General features: G+C 28.5%; 1 protein-coding gene across 1 annotated transcript; it reads right to left on the reverse strand.

Moving 5' to 3' along the window:
* Positions 1 to 2,515: 2,515 nt before the first annotated feature.
* Positions 2,516 to 5,813, reverse strand: LOC114178950 (WD-40 repeat-containing protein MSI1). Its single transcript, XM_028065107.1, has 6 exons — positions 5,694 to 5,813; positions 4,835 to 5,591; positions 4,577 to 4,729; positions 3,851 to 3,975; positions 3,666 to 3,761; positions 2,516 to 2,955 (listed from the first exon to the last, which is right to left on the reverse strand). The coding sequence occupies exons 2-6, from the start codon at positions 5,504 to 5,506 to the stop codon at positions 2,724 to 2,726; spliced, it is 1,278 nt and encodes a 425-aa protein (XP_027920908.1). The 5' UTR covers positions 5,507 to 5,591; positions 5,694 to 5,813; the 3' UTR covers positions 2,516 to 2,723.
* Positions 5,814 to 13,545: the final 7,732 nt, after the last annotated feature.

Below are 13,545 nucleotides of genomic sequence, written 5' to 3' on the forward strand. Positions count from 1 at the left end.
GATTTTGTTAATCTCTTCAAAATAAAGAGATAGACCACATGTTATTATTTATTTAAATTAATATAAAATAAAATATATTTCATTTTTTTGAATTTTAATTTAATAAACATTTGAACAAACTTTATTAAACATTTGAATTAATATAATTTAAAATTATAATACGTATTAACTAAGTTCTAAATTCTGGTTAATATAATTTTAAAATGTATTTTAAAATTAGATTTAATAAAAAATTCAATTAATATAATTGTCTTTTAAATATTTATTTAAATTATCGTAAAATAAAATATAGTTTATATAACTGAATTATAACTACAAAAATATTTAAACGAAATTTATTAAATAATTTAATTTATAACTTAAAAGTTTAATATAACATAATATATGAATCGGATTTTAAAATCTCTTTAGCATATTCTTTTATTGTTTTAAATTATAGGTTTAAGTATGTTTTTAGTCCTTGAACTTTGGCCCAAAATTGGAATTCATCCCTGGTTGAAACTTTGATAAATTTTGGTCCCTAAACTTTAAAAATGAATGAATATAGTCCTTTTAACCCAATTTTGTTAACTTTTTTTTAGGTTTCAAACGCATTTCTCAGTAAATATTGGAGTTGTTTATGCCGTTTGACACATTCTCGGCTTAATATTCACTCTGAAATGCGTTCGAAACCTAAAAAAAAGTTAACAAAATTGGGTTAAAAGGACTATATTCATTCGTTTTTAAAGTTTAGGGACCAAAATTTATCAAAGTTTCGACCAGGGACGAATTCCAATTCCAATTTTGAGTCAAATTTCAGGGACTAAAAACATACTTAACCCTAAATTATAATATGATGAATATTCTAATTAATATAACTACCTTTTTAATATTTATTTAAATTAATATAAAATAAATATTTTTATTTCTTTGAATTTTAATTTGAAAATACTTAAACATAATATATGGTAGTTAAAGGAAATTTATTAAATATTTTAATTAATATAATTTAAAATTTTAATATAAGTTAATATATGTTAATTAGATTTCAAATTCAGGTTAACATAATAACTATTTTAAAATAAAATTTAATAAATATTTTAATTAATATAAGTTAAAATTTTATTATAATTTAATATATATTAATTGGAATTTCAAAAAGTTCGATTAACATAGTTTTGTAAATATTTTTTAAATTATAATTTAATAAATATTTTAATTAATATAATTATATTTAATTTTTTATTTAAATAAGTATCAAATAAAATATTTTTTATTTTTTAAATTATAAATTTATTAAAATTTGAAAATATATTTATTAAATATTTTAATTAATATAATTTAAAATTTTATTATAATTTAATATATATTGATCAAATCTCAAAAATCAGTTAACTTAATCTTTTTAAATATATTTTTAAATTCAAATTTAATAAATATTTTAATCATTATAATTATTTTGAAGTATTTATTTAAATTAAACATAAAATAAATATATTTTTTTAATTTTATTTTAATAAAAATTAGAAAAAATATATTAAACATTTGAAAAAATGTAATTTATTATTTATTTACCGGATTTAACATGTTAACATGATTTTTTAAAATGTTTCTTTTGAATTAAAATTTCATAAATATTTTAATTAATATAATTATTTTTCTAATATTGATTTAAATTAATATAAATTAAAATATATTTTATTTGTTTTAATTTTAATTTAACAAAGATTTAAGTAAAAGTTATTAAATATTTTAATTAGTATATTTTAGTATATATTAATCCGATTTTAAAATGGGGGTTAACTTTTTTTAATTAAAGTTTAATAAATACTTTAATTAATATAATTATCATTCAAATATTTATTAGATTAACATAAAATAAAATATATTTTATTTTTTGAAATTTTAATTTAATAAAATTTTAAACCAAATTTTATTATATATTTTAACTAATATAATTTTAAAATTTTAATATTATTTAATATATTTTAATCAAATTTTAAAAGCTATTTAACGATTTTTTAAATAAATTTTTAAATCAGATTTTAAAATTTGGTAAGTTCTATGACCAGATTTCAGAATGCGGTGAGGTAAGTTTCTTAACTGAATTTTAAAAGTCCATAAATTTCTTAATTGAATTTTGATATCTGATACATACAATATATAATGACTTGATGACTTGAGGTGCAGGAATTAGTAAATATAAATGTAGTAATTGTTGATAGAGATATTTGGCATCACAGTGTATATATATATATATATATATATATATATATATTTGATAGATCCAAATGTTTCAAAATGGAAACTATTTGCTACAGGGATTGTAACAGAGTATTTGCAAAATGCAGTTAAAACAGGCGAGGAAAACTAACTTTAATACCAGCAATTGTAATTTCTAATCATTTTAATCTGACTTTCCAAAAAACTTAATTTACATTAGAGTCAAAAAAAACATATTCAGACTTGAGATTTTTTGGGACAATGCACAGATAGATGTTAACTAAGCTGAGATGGATTATGATGAGACATGATATTTCGTAAACATAAATGGGAAACCTTTACCATCGAAAATTACACCTAGGTCTTGGTTGTTCACCATGCTACTGGTGAAGGAAATCATATATAGTTCACACCTTACAAAAAACACAGCTACAACTAAGGTGAAGAACGAAGTAACAGCACAACACTCAGCCTGTATTCAACACTACACTAAATGCTAAATGTCATGTTCATCAATTACATTACGAAGCTGCAGCTTTCGTTGACTCTTCTGGCAGATCATCTTCGTCGTGGTATATGTTCTCTGCCATCTGCCATATTTGAAGTATGTTGTCTTCAGCGACACTAGCAACAACCCAATCTTCACATGGATTCCAGGAAAAATCAGATATTTTACTTGTATGACCACCATGAATAAAGAGCAATTCTGGTGGACCATCTTCCGCGTCTTCTGGTGACTGCTCTTCGTCAATCCTGCACATCAAATTAGTTGAACCTTGTTAACCAAGTATTTTAAATCTTTGTGATTTATAATGATATGATATCAACTTTTGATATTTTTAATAAATCATTTTCACCAGAAAAACAATACTTCAGTAATCATTCAACATTCAGCAGCTCAAACATTTGAGCTACAAGAACCATTACCACTTACAAAGGTACGAATGGTCGAATCCTTGTATACTAATAAAACCGTACTAAAACTAAGTTCTTGTTATATTTGTTTGAAAAAGAGGCGCTATCATCCAAGCGACATGCAGACCCCCAAATCATCCGTATGGATAAAAGGATTAACAAATGAATTTTCAATACTGACAAACACGTAAGCATCCTGAATTCTTAGGAAGCATTTTTCCCCGAATGTAACGTGAATCTGTTAGACTGCATGACAAGGATTCCACCATCCCAAGGGCTTAAACAGTAATACAAACGAAATGATTTCAATATTCCTATCAAAACCTCAGATCCGAAAGTTTTCGAAATTTTAGTCTTCAGAGTTGGGGAGGAGTACGCTGACAAGTTGGTCAAAGTGGATGAAAAACACCACAGAAAAGAGTATACGAAACACTTAAACTGTATGAGAAGTGTCAGTGATATGTTTTCTCAAGAGACATATCGATACAGCAAATAGTAATAAATTCATTTAGAAGTCCAGAGATGATAATGTTATTATTGAGCAATACCTGCTAAGATCCCACACCATGAGCCTCCTACCCAGACAACAAGAAGCCAAGATAGTTTCATTCTTTGGATTCCATCCAACCTGGAAAACCTCCTCCCTGTTGGATCCACAAACAACAATCCAGATCACTAAATGCCAAATATAAGTACGAATAGAGCAATTATAAAAACATCAGGCGAGAATTACTTGTGAGAATCGAAGATGTGCAGAGGAGCGCTGATCTTCCGCAGATCAAACAACTTCACAGTTTTATCCGTAGAACCAGTAGCAACAACCCATTCGTTAAAGGGATTGAAGGCCAAGCAGTTAACCTGACAAGACACCCACGATAAAACATAAGTAACTTGCGAGTGATATAGAGTAGAAGAACATTAGCATTTTTGAAACATTGAAAACCCACAATAGCATAGGGAACATAGCAGAGGTAAAAGGATGCAAGAAACTACCGCATATCAGAGAGCATTACAAGAGCAGACAGAACAAAAAGAAGAGCTAAAAAAGCCTCGATGCAAGCAAAGAGAAGCCATAGAATAGAAATAGCATCAACATCAAACTTGAGCGAGGAGTAATATGCCAGTTATATAATCTTATCTTCCAGTTAAAAATCTGTGTTTAGCATGTTAAGTCTTTCATTTCAATATTCCCATCAATGTTCCATCGGCAATACCATCTAGATTTAATGTCTGTGATTAATGAGTCAGGCCAAATTCTTCTCATGAATTTGTACATTTCAAACAAAAGAAGTGAATGGTGATACTTTTACAAAATACCACCAGATAAATACTGGAAAATCCAATTCCTTCACCAAAGTTTCTTGGTATTAAACACAAGCAAATCATAAAACAGACAAGTTACTCCCCCACAGGTTATGCTCATTTTGACAGAATTATCTATTTTTTCAGTACAACACACCTCACTTTGATGGGCAACCACAGATTGGACAGGCTTGCTGACAGCCGGCGTTCGAAGGTCCCATATAAGCAAGTATTGATCATCACCCACAGAACCGAATAAGTACTCATGCCTCAAATGCCAAGCCACATCTTCCACAACACCTTCATGTACCTGGTGACAACAACATAAACATATCCACAGTTTATCAAATCACTGATTAACCTAACATAACCTAACAACACCCAACCAAAACGCAGCAAGAGATGCAGTTCCAACCTTAAATATCTGCATTGCCTCGAGGGTCTTATTCTTGGGAGTGGCATTAATATCCCACAAACAAATCTGAGCATCATCAGAACCACTAAGCAAGTGCCCCTGCTTGAACTTACTCCAGGACAAGCCATAACCCTCAGTGTTGTGACCCCTGAGCCTCAAATCAGGGTTGCATGCCCCATCAAGAGGGGGCTTGGAGGGGTGCTTGCTGTAGTCAAAGACATAAACTTCAGCACTAACAGTCTTGGTGGCAATGATGAAGGGGTTCTGGGGCATGTAGCGAGCCCTGTTAACCTCACCCTCATGGTTGATCTGCTGGATGATCTGAACCTTGCCATTGGCACAGCCAAAGCCACCGATGTCAGGGCGGTCGTCGTCGTAGTGGCGGGCATCGTTCTCAGCATCGTCAAGGGGAAGTTGGACCTGGGCCAACATTAGGTAATTGGGCTCATTCTCAGAGGTGTGGGTGCCCAATATAACCTTCTGCAGCGAATAGTCTTTGCCGGGTGGTTCATGGCGGTCGGGAAGCCACTCCACGGTGAGGGAAGGCCACTCAAGGGCATGCGTAATCACCAGATCATACAGAAAAGGACTATTCTTCTTCCATATCTTGTACTCCTCGTTTATCAGCCGCTCCTCAATCTCACCCCTCATCTCTTCCTCCTCTTTCCCCATCCACACTCTCTTTCTTTCAACCCTAACCCTTCTCTATGCAGTCCCAACAAATACAATCACAATCACAGTCTTTTGCAATTGAAAGCTGAAAATGAAATGCCAAGGAAAACCAGAAAAACAAAAACACGCTGAGATTAAAGCAGAATGGAGAAGAGAAAATTGAATAAAGAGTAGAAGAGAGACTCACAGTGGAAAGTAAGAAATAAAGGAGGGAAGGGAAAAATGAAGATTGTGCTGAGAATAAGAACCCTAAGATTTTAAGATGTAATGAAAGAAGTAGCACTGTTGTTGTGCCCGCGCTTGCCTCTTACTCAATTTCTACTGAACCGGTTAGGATATATTAATATTATATATATTGTAATAATAAAATTTATTTTACTTGGGCCGTGTCAAATTCTTCGGCCCACTGATTGATTTGGTAAAGAAAAAACATCTCTACAAACCACTAAAAATAGACAATTTTTTTAGTTACAACTATTTGATTTAAAATTTAAAAAAACAAATCTTGTGAAAACCAAAAGTTTAAACTTCATCTTTAATTTGGAAATGTTTGGAAATATTCTAAAGAAAAAAAAAAACATTGAAGCTTAAATGGGGATCCAAAAATTTATTTATGTTATTTTAGTATTACTTTCCATAAAATAAAAGTCCAATAAGAATATGATAAAAATCCTTTTCAGAAAGAAGTGTCTGGCTTTCAAAAGTCGAAAGGTTAATAATGGGTGATGTTGGTGATAATAATGAAAATTTTGTCTCGGTCCAAACTCTAATGTGAGAAATATATTTAATTGCAGTTTTAGCGTCTATATTTTATAAAATTGACAGTTTTAGTATTTTTTTTTTCAATTTTATTATTTTACTTTTTTTAATTTTTCATAGTATTTGTTCTTTAAAAAATGACGTAACTTAAATTCTTTAATTTTTAATTGTGTGTAATGTTGTTCAGTTTTTTGTTTTCAAATATTTTGAATCATTCTCGAATTACATTTGACAATAATTCCTACAACTGTTGTCATTTTCAATCGTATGAATAAGAATGAGTTTAATTTCTTTTTACCTTGATGTTCAAAGAAACACAAAATATTGAAAAATTACAAAGTTACGAAAGATTAAAATTGTGTAAAAAAAATTGAGTAATCAAAATTATGAATAATTAAAAATTGATGGACTAAATTTAAGGGGAAAGAAATAATCAAATTTTCTAGTATTGGAATCAAAATTACAATCAAGCCCAAAAAAAAATTGAAAGCATGGAGTTCATTGATGATGAAATAGTAACGTTAAATTCTATACATCTCATGCAAGGTAATTTTACCTGACAAATATTAAATTAACATTAATACTTAATATATGCATTAATTAATATGGGCATTTGAAACATTATAAATGCATTATTTTAATAATATATATATATATATATGGCTTAAATACCTTTTTGCTCCTCATTTTCGTAGTGTTTGTTGTGGATGGTCCTCATTTTCACATGATGTTTAAAATGGTCCTCATTTTTACCGAATGTTTAGAATGGTCCTCATTTTCGCAATTCGTGTTTTATTTAGTCCTTTTCTGTAATGCCGTTTAAATCATTAACGGAACATTGTACAGGTAGCACAATTTGTATTACGGTGTGTTACGTGTACTGTACAGGTGGCTAATTAATGTTAATTTTTCAATTTAGGAGAAACTTTGCAATTAGGGAAATTTCTTTATCTGTTCAGATTTGCAGAGGAAGCAGCTAATACTTGCCATTTCATCATTGGATTGCAGTTGCACTCTTCATTTCAATTTTCTAGTTAATCATCATCAACGAGGTAAGTGGGTTCAGGTTTTCTGGGTTGTGTTTGCTCTTGGGTTAGAGTTTTCGTAATTCTATTTTTGGGTTTGTTTGTCTTTCGATTGTTGTGATGTTCTGCATGGTTTCTAAATTACTTCCATGATTTTGTGTAGTTTGTGTCTGTAGGTGGGGTTCAGTGGGGTATTATTTTAGTTGGTTTGTTTGTCGGTTGTCGATGTTGGTGTAATGGTTCCCATTATTTTATTTGTAATTGATTATAGCAATGGTCCCACATTGCGTTAAAGTAAGCTTAATAATACATCTTTTTGATCTGTTTAATTTACTTTAAGGCAATGAGTGATGATAGGTTCAATGTTATTCTCCACCACGGTGGTGAAGTAGAGGCCCATGAAGAGGCTACTGAAGTAGAGATTGGGGATGCCAGTGGTCTGAATAGTGATGTTGAAGTGGAAGGTGAAATTGAAGTGGAAACTATGCCTGAAAGTGATGATTCTGGCAGAGGTAAATTTGAAAATAAAGCACGTCATTTAATCGAGTTATCTGATTATGAATGGCATTTAGAAGAATTACTTAGTGGGCCAGATAACGGGCCAGATAACGAGAGTGAAACAACTGGGGATGAAGAAAACAATAATGAAAGGACAGGATGTGGTCCATTCTAGACATTTGAAAAAGTTGCAGCCCACATTATTGGAACCCCCACCCTGTAAATCAATAAACCAAAAATTAAAACCAATTTATTATTAACACAAAAATAAAAATAGATTGTACCCAAAATTTTCTACCAATATTCTTTGGAGTTCTTGTCATCCTCAAAGCAGTCATCTCTCTGCAACTACAAATCGGGGTTAATTTGTTTCTCGTTGAACCACCAATAGTGCACGAAGTGATACAACACGATTGCCTCCAACGATTACAACCAGAGGTAAAGGAAGAAGATTGGGACCGTAACATACCTATATAATGGGATTGCAGGAAGAAGAAGATTGCAGCAATACCAATTGGGAATGGAGGAACAAGATTGCCAAAACTCACCAACTGCCCAAACATTCCCTACCAAAATCCTAGCTCACTTATTTATCCCCAAATATCTAATTAAGTCACTTGTACAATACAAGAGTAATACATCCTAATACAAATCGTGCAACATGTACAATGCTCCGTTAATGATTTAAACGGCGTTACAGAAAAGGACCAAATAAAACACGAATTGCGAAAATGAGGACCATTCTAAACATTCGGTAAAAATGATGACCATTTTAAACATTCTGTGAAAATGAGGACCATTCGCAACAAACACTATGAAAATGAGGACCAAAAATATATTTAAGCATATATATATATATATATATATATATATATATATATATAATATGTTATTTTTGAAATGGGAAATAAAAAAAAAAAGAGCTATAGATGAAATGAAAAACTCGCTGAAATACTCATTTAAAAAGCTATAGACAATTTTTTTATAGTGCATATAGTTTTACTCTAACGTGTAAAAATAAGAAAATTATGTACGATTTATTAAGATTTTCAATTTTCAATTTTAAATTTAAAATTTTACGTAAAAGTTGTAAATTAAATTGCTTAAGGTAGTGATAGAGAAAGTTTGATAATAAAATTATTATAGCAGTTATTAAAAACTTCGAAAACTATAATAGAGTCTAACTTAAGTAATTTTAAGTTAAATTGTTTATTTTGTTAGTTGAGCTTAAATCTGGAAACAATGTGTTAGGTTTACGAGGAGAAGAATAGAATTTAAAATACATTTGAAAGATATTTTAAAAGGAAATATAAAATATGTTTCAGGAAATATGTCTATAGATAAAACAAAATATTTGAAAATATTTTTGCACGTAATAACAGGCATACAAACTTGTTTTACGGTGGGTCCACCGTAACATTTCATTTTCTTTTATGAAATTTTTACCCAATAATATTGGGAAGAAAAAAATGTATTTAAAATTTATATTTTTAATTATTGTTACTATACAATAAAAATTAATACATAATTTAATATAACTGTAATTACAAAATAAATTACACATATTTAAAGTATTGTTTTTTCAGATTCTTGAACTCATCAATAATTAAATAAAAACTAAAATTTTCAGCTATTTCTTTTAATATAAATATGAAAACCTTTCTAAATAATTAATAGGATATTTCTCATGTAACTTGTTGAACTTTAAGAAAAGGATCTTCTAATTGAACAATATGATCATTAGTATTATGTTTCAAAATATGTAAAAAATTGAATTAGTCTTGTTTTCATCTTCACAACATGTAGCTTTCCTTTTATCACTTTAAAACAATGAATCTATTATCTTATTCTTTATTAATATTTATCACAACCTAATAAAAGATTGAGAGTTCCTAAAAATGATTAAAATCAAAAAAAAGTTATTACAATCTAATGAAAAAATGAGAGTTCCTAAAAAAAACTATGATAATAAAGTCACAATTCAAAATCGGTTATGAAAAAACGCATCATACATTACTTTTACTTCTATATTCATAAAAAATAAACATAAGATTCATGAGATAAAAGATAATCCTAACTATTAAACAAATATTTCAGGATCAAGTAAGACATGAGAATTTCCTTTTTTTTCTTCAATAGTGAAAGAGAACAAATGAAATGAAAAGAAAAAAAATAATAAGTTTGTATCCAACTTTTTTTTTCAAAAACAAAAAGAAAACATGTGAGAATAAGAAATAAATCTAATATGTAAAAAAGCTCAAAAAGATAATAAAAAAGATGTATCTTAATAAATATTTTTAATTTTTATTATATTTGATTTTATGTTTTATCATTTATTATTATTAAATGTTATACTTTATAAAAAATTAAAAAAATACCTAATTTAATAATCATAATTTTTTTAATATAAACTACATATAATTTAAACTTTTTAAAAACATTAAAATTTTTTAAATTACATATAATATATAAAACAATTTTAAAAAATTAGGGGGAGCATGGCCCTCCCTGCCCCTCAAAACATCCGCCACCGGTAATTAGAAGATTATATATGTATTGTTTCATTACCACTTTTACTTTAATATATAAAGTGATTCATAATTATCTATCTATCTTATAAAAAAAATACAAATATCATTTTATAATAATAGAATTATAATTTTCACACAAAAAATTATAGTTATCACACTTAACTACAACATATAAATATGTTATTTAAGATTACAGTAATAACTCTTTTAGATAGAATATGAAAAATAAACAATTATTTCTTAAAAGAAATTTAAAGAAAATGAAGGAAGTACGAAGAAAACACAATCTTTAAAATTTGTTTAACAAATGGTCTAAAGATGTAATAATGTAAGGAAGCAATTCAACTTGCATAACACATTGTATGATTATAGGAAGACTATTAGTTGTTTATGAATGATGAGACTTCTATTTATAGACATCATGAATAAGATTGTTAGAGTTAGGTGCAATTTTTGTTTTCATAAATCAGTTTTGTAAGATTAAGTTAGGTTTAAAATTTACTTCTTAACATGATATTAGAGTCATAGGTTAGAGTGTATTCTTCCCCAATTCATGCCTACATATATAGAATATTTTAAGAAATGAATATCTCTTTTACTAGTGGGATCCCTATACAATAATTGTCATAGTTATACCTTATCCGAACAAATTTGTTGTTTATTAAGTTTATCGTTCAACCCATTATCATTAATGTTTAGTTCTACTGCTCAAGATATATATGTTTTGGCATGAGAGGGTTGTGTTGGAAGCCTCACGTTGGTTAGAGATAAGGACAATTTATATAATATAAATGAATGCAAATCTCACCTTATAAATATATTTTTTAGGTTGAGTTAAGCTTAAAATCCACTTCTTAACAAGGTCGGTAGCATTTAGCTTACAAGATACTATGTAGCACTCAACTTTTTATAAATGTTTAGTTCTACGCTCGAGATGTATATGTCTTGGCATGAGAGGATTGTGTTGGAAGTCTTACCTCGACTAGAGATAAGGACAATTTATAATATATATAAATGAATCCAAACATCACCTTATAAGTTTACTTTTTAGGTTGAGTTAAGCTTAAAATTCACTTCTTAACAAGGTCGGTAACATTTAGCTTACAACATACTATGTAGCACTCAACTTTTTATGTATAAATTACATTTTCTTCTAGACATATTTTTCTTATGCTAACTACATCAAATTTAGCATGCATTCTCACAAAGGTTGGTTTGTTGTCTTAGAATTTCCTTTAAGACTCATGAGTCAATTCTATTACGACGTAGTTAGTCCAAATAGTGAATATGGTAACAAAAGGTGTTTCTTGAGCATTGTGTCTTCTGTAAAAAAAAATATATGCAGTTTTGTTTGAAGTTAAGTTGAGGTTAAATATTTAAAGTTAGATATTTTGATAACTATGTCATTATTGAATGATTTGTTTATTATACTTAAAACAAAACATTTATTATTATAAGGTTTGTGTTATTTGTTACAATCAAAATAATAAAGTCGTTGATAAATGTCAAATATTGGTATATTTTAACTCTAATTTTGATTTACATTTAATAGTTATCATGATTCTTGATCTTTTAGTTATTTTTGTTTAAATTTTAATTATTTTTATGATTTTAAATTTTTTCTTTACTTTTTCTTATTTCCTTAAAGAGTTCATGGATCACACGGTCTTTAGGGTGCTTAAATAAGAAACACATAACATAAACATTTATAATCAACATTCATAAGAATTATAAGTCTGACATTATTGTCGTCATTGTTGGTTGACCTAGGAGACACTTAGTGAGCAAATCATGAAGAAAAAATCAAACTCCAAACTATTTTAAATTCAAGACTAGACAATGTAGAAAACACAATCTTGAACACATAATCTGACACCTTACTAGACAAACACAATTCATTTTTAGCTTTTAAGTTTTCTTTTAGTTTTTATATAGTGTGAAGTCATAAGTGGATAAGCACCTTGTTGCTAGTGATTGATGCATTTGTTTAACTCATTATCTTCACTTTTTCAACAAGATTGGTTATTTAGTTCATTATTTATACTTTGCTCTTAATGTTAATTTAGTCGAGTTAACCAAATTACAATTTTATACCCATGGTTAATAAACCCTTTTATAAATTAGAATCTAGGTAAAAAAGAAGAAAAAGAAATGATGATACAATCTACTAATAGGAAAGACAATAGGAACTATAAATCAATTTTCAGTCTCTAACCTTAATTTTGGTCACTTAATAAATTTCTTCAAAGAACTAAAATCGTTCTTAAGTAATCTAGATATTTTCTCATCAAACAATCATGCTTAAATCAAAAATTATTTTATTAGAGAATAGTGAAATGCATGAGAAAGGTTGATAAAATTAATCTCCAACAATTTTTATACATTTACATCTCTATCTTTATTCTTATTTTTATTTTAAGTTTTTTTTTTTGTGTTATTTGCACTTCTGTGAGGCCTGTGGTCGTTACTAAATACTTTAAGATTAAACCATGTAAGAGTAAAGTCCAACAATCACAAATTTTGATTAAGTGTATTTTACAACAAAGTATAAAACCTGAATATGCTTCATATGTGAGACAATGTGTTTTATATAAATAACAAGGTATGTAAGATACATGTGATTTGTCTAACAAACGATACAACATCTTGTAGTATTTGTTTCATATGATAGGTGAAGCGACACATTCTTAGGTTTAGCATTGTACTTACAGAATATTCTTCAAGCTTATATATTGTGTTGTAAGGAATGTTTGAGTTTAATGTACCAAGAGGATTTGCTAAAGCATATGATAACATCATGATCACTTGAGATATGGGCTAAAGCTATTTTGCACTAATAACTATCCTGATATGTCCTACAATCTCCACCCTTACTTTGGTTTGAATGAATATTTATTTAAATTATGGTTCATAAATTTTTTTAACTATCAGAATGTTGCATATTAGCATTTAATGTTGTATGGACTCTCTTTAATGCACCTCTATGTCCAGTGGCGAATTTAAGACCCTAACTTAGTGGGGGAAAGTCAAGTGGTGTATTTGTACCCTCTCAACTACATACAGGTCTATCATGGAGTAGCGGCCACCGGGGGTACAAATATATAATATTAAATATTTTTTTATAGATACTAAGTAATAATTTTAACAAAATCAGGAGATGCACTTGCACACCCTCGTGTACACGTAGGTCCATCATTATCTGTGTTCTAGCTTGATGAAACGCATA

The sequence above is a fragment of the Vigna unguiculata genome, chromosome 3, assembly GCF_004118075.2.
Source record: "Vigna unguiculata cultivar IT97K-499-35 chromosome 3, ASM411807v1, whole genome shotgun sequence".
NCBI lineage: Eukaryota > Viridiplantae > Streptophyta > Magnoliopsida > Fabales > Fabaceae > Vigna > Vigna unguiculata.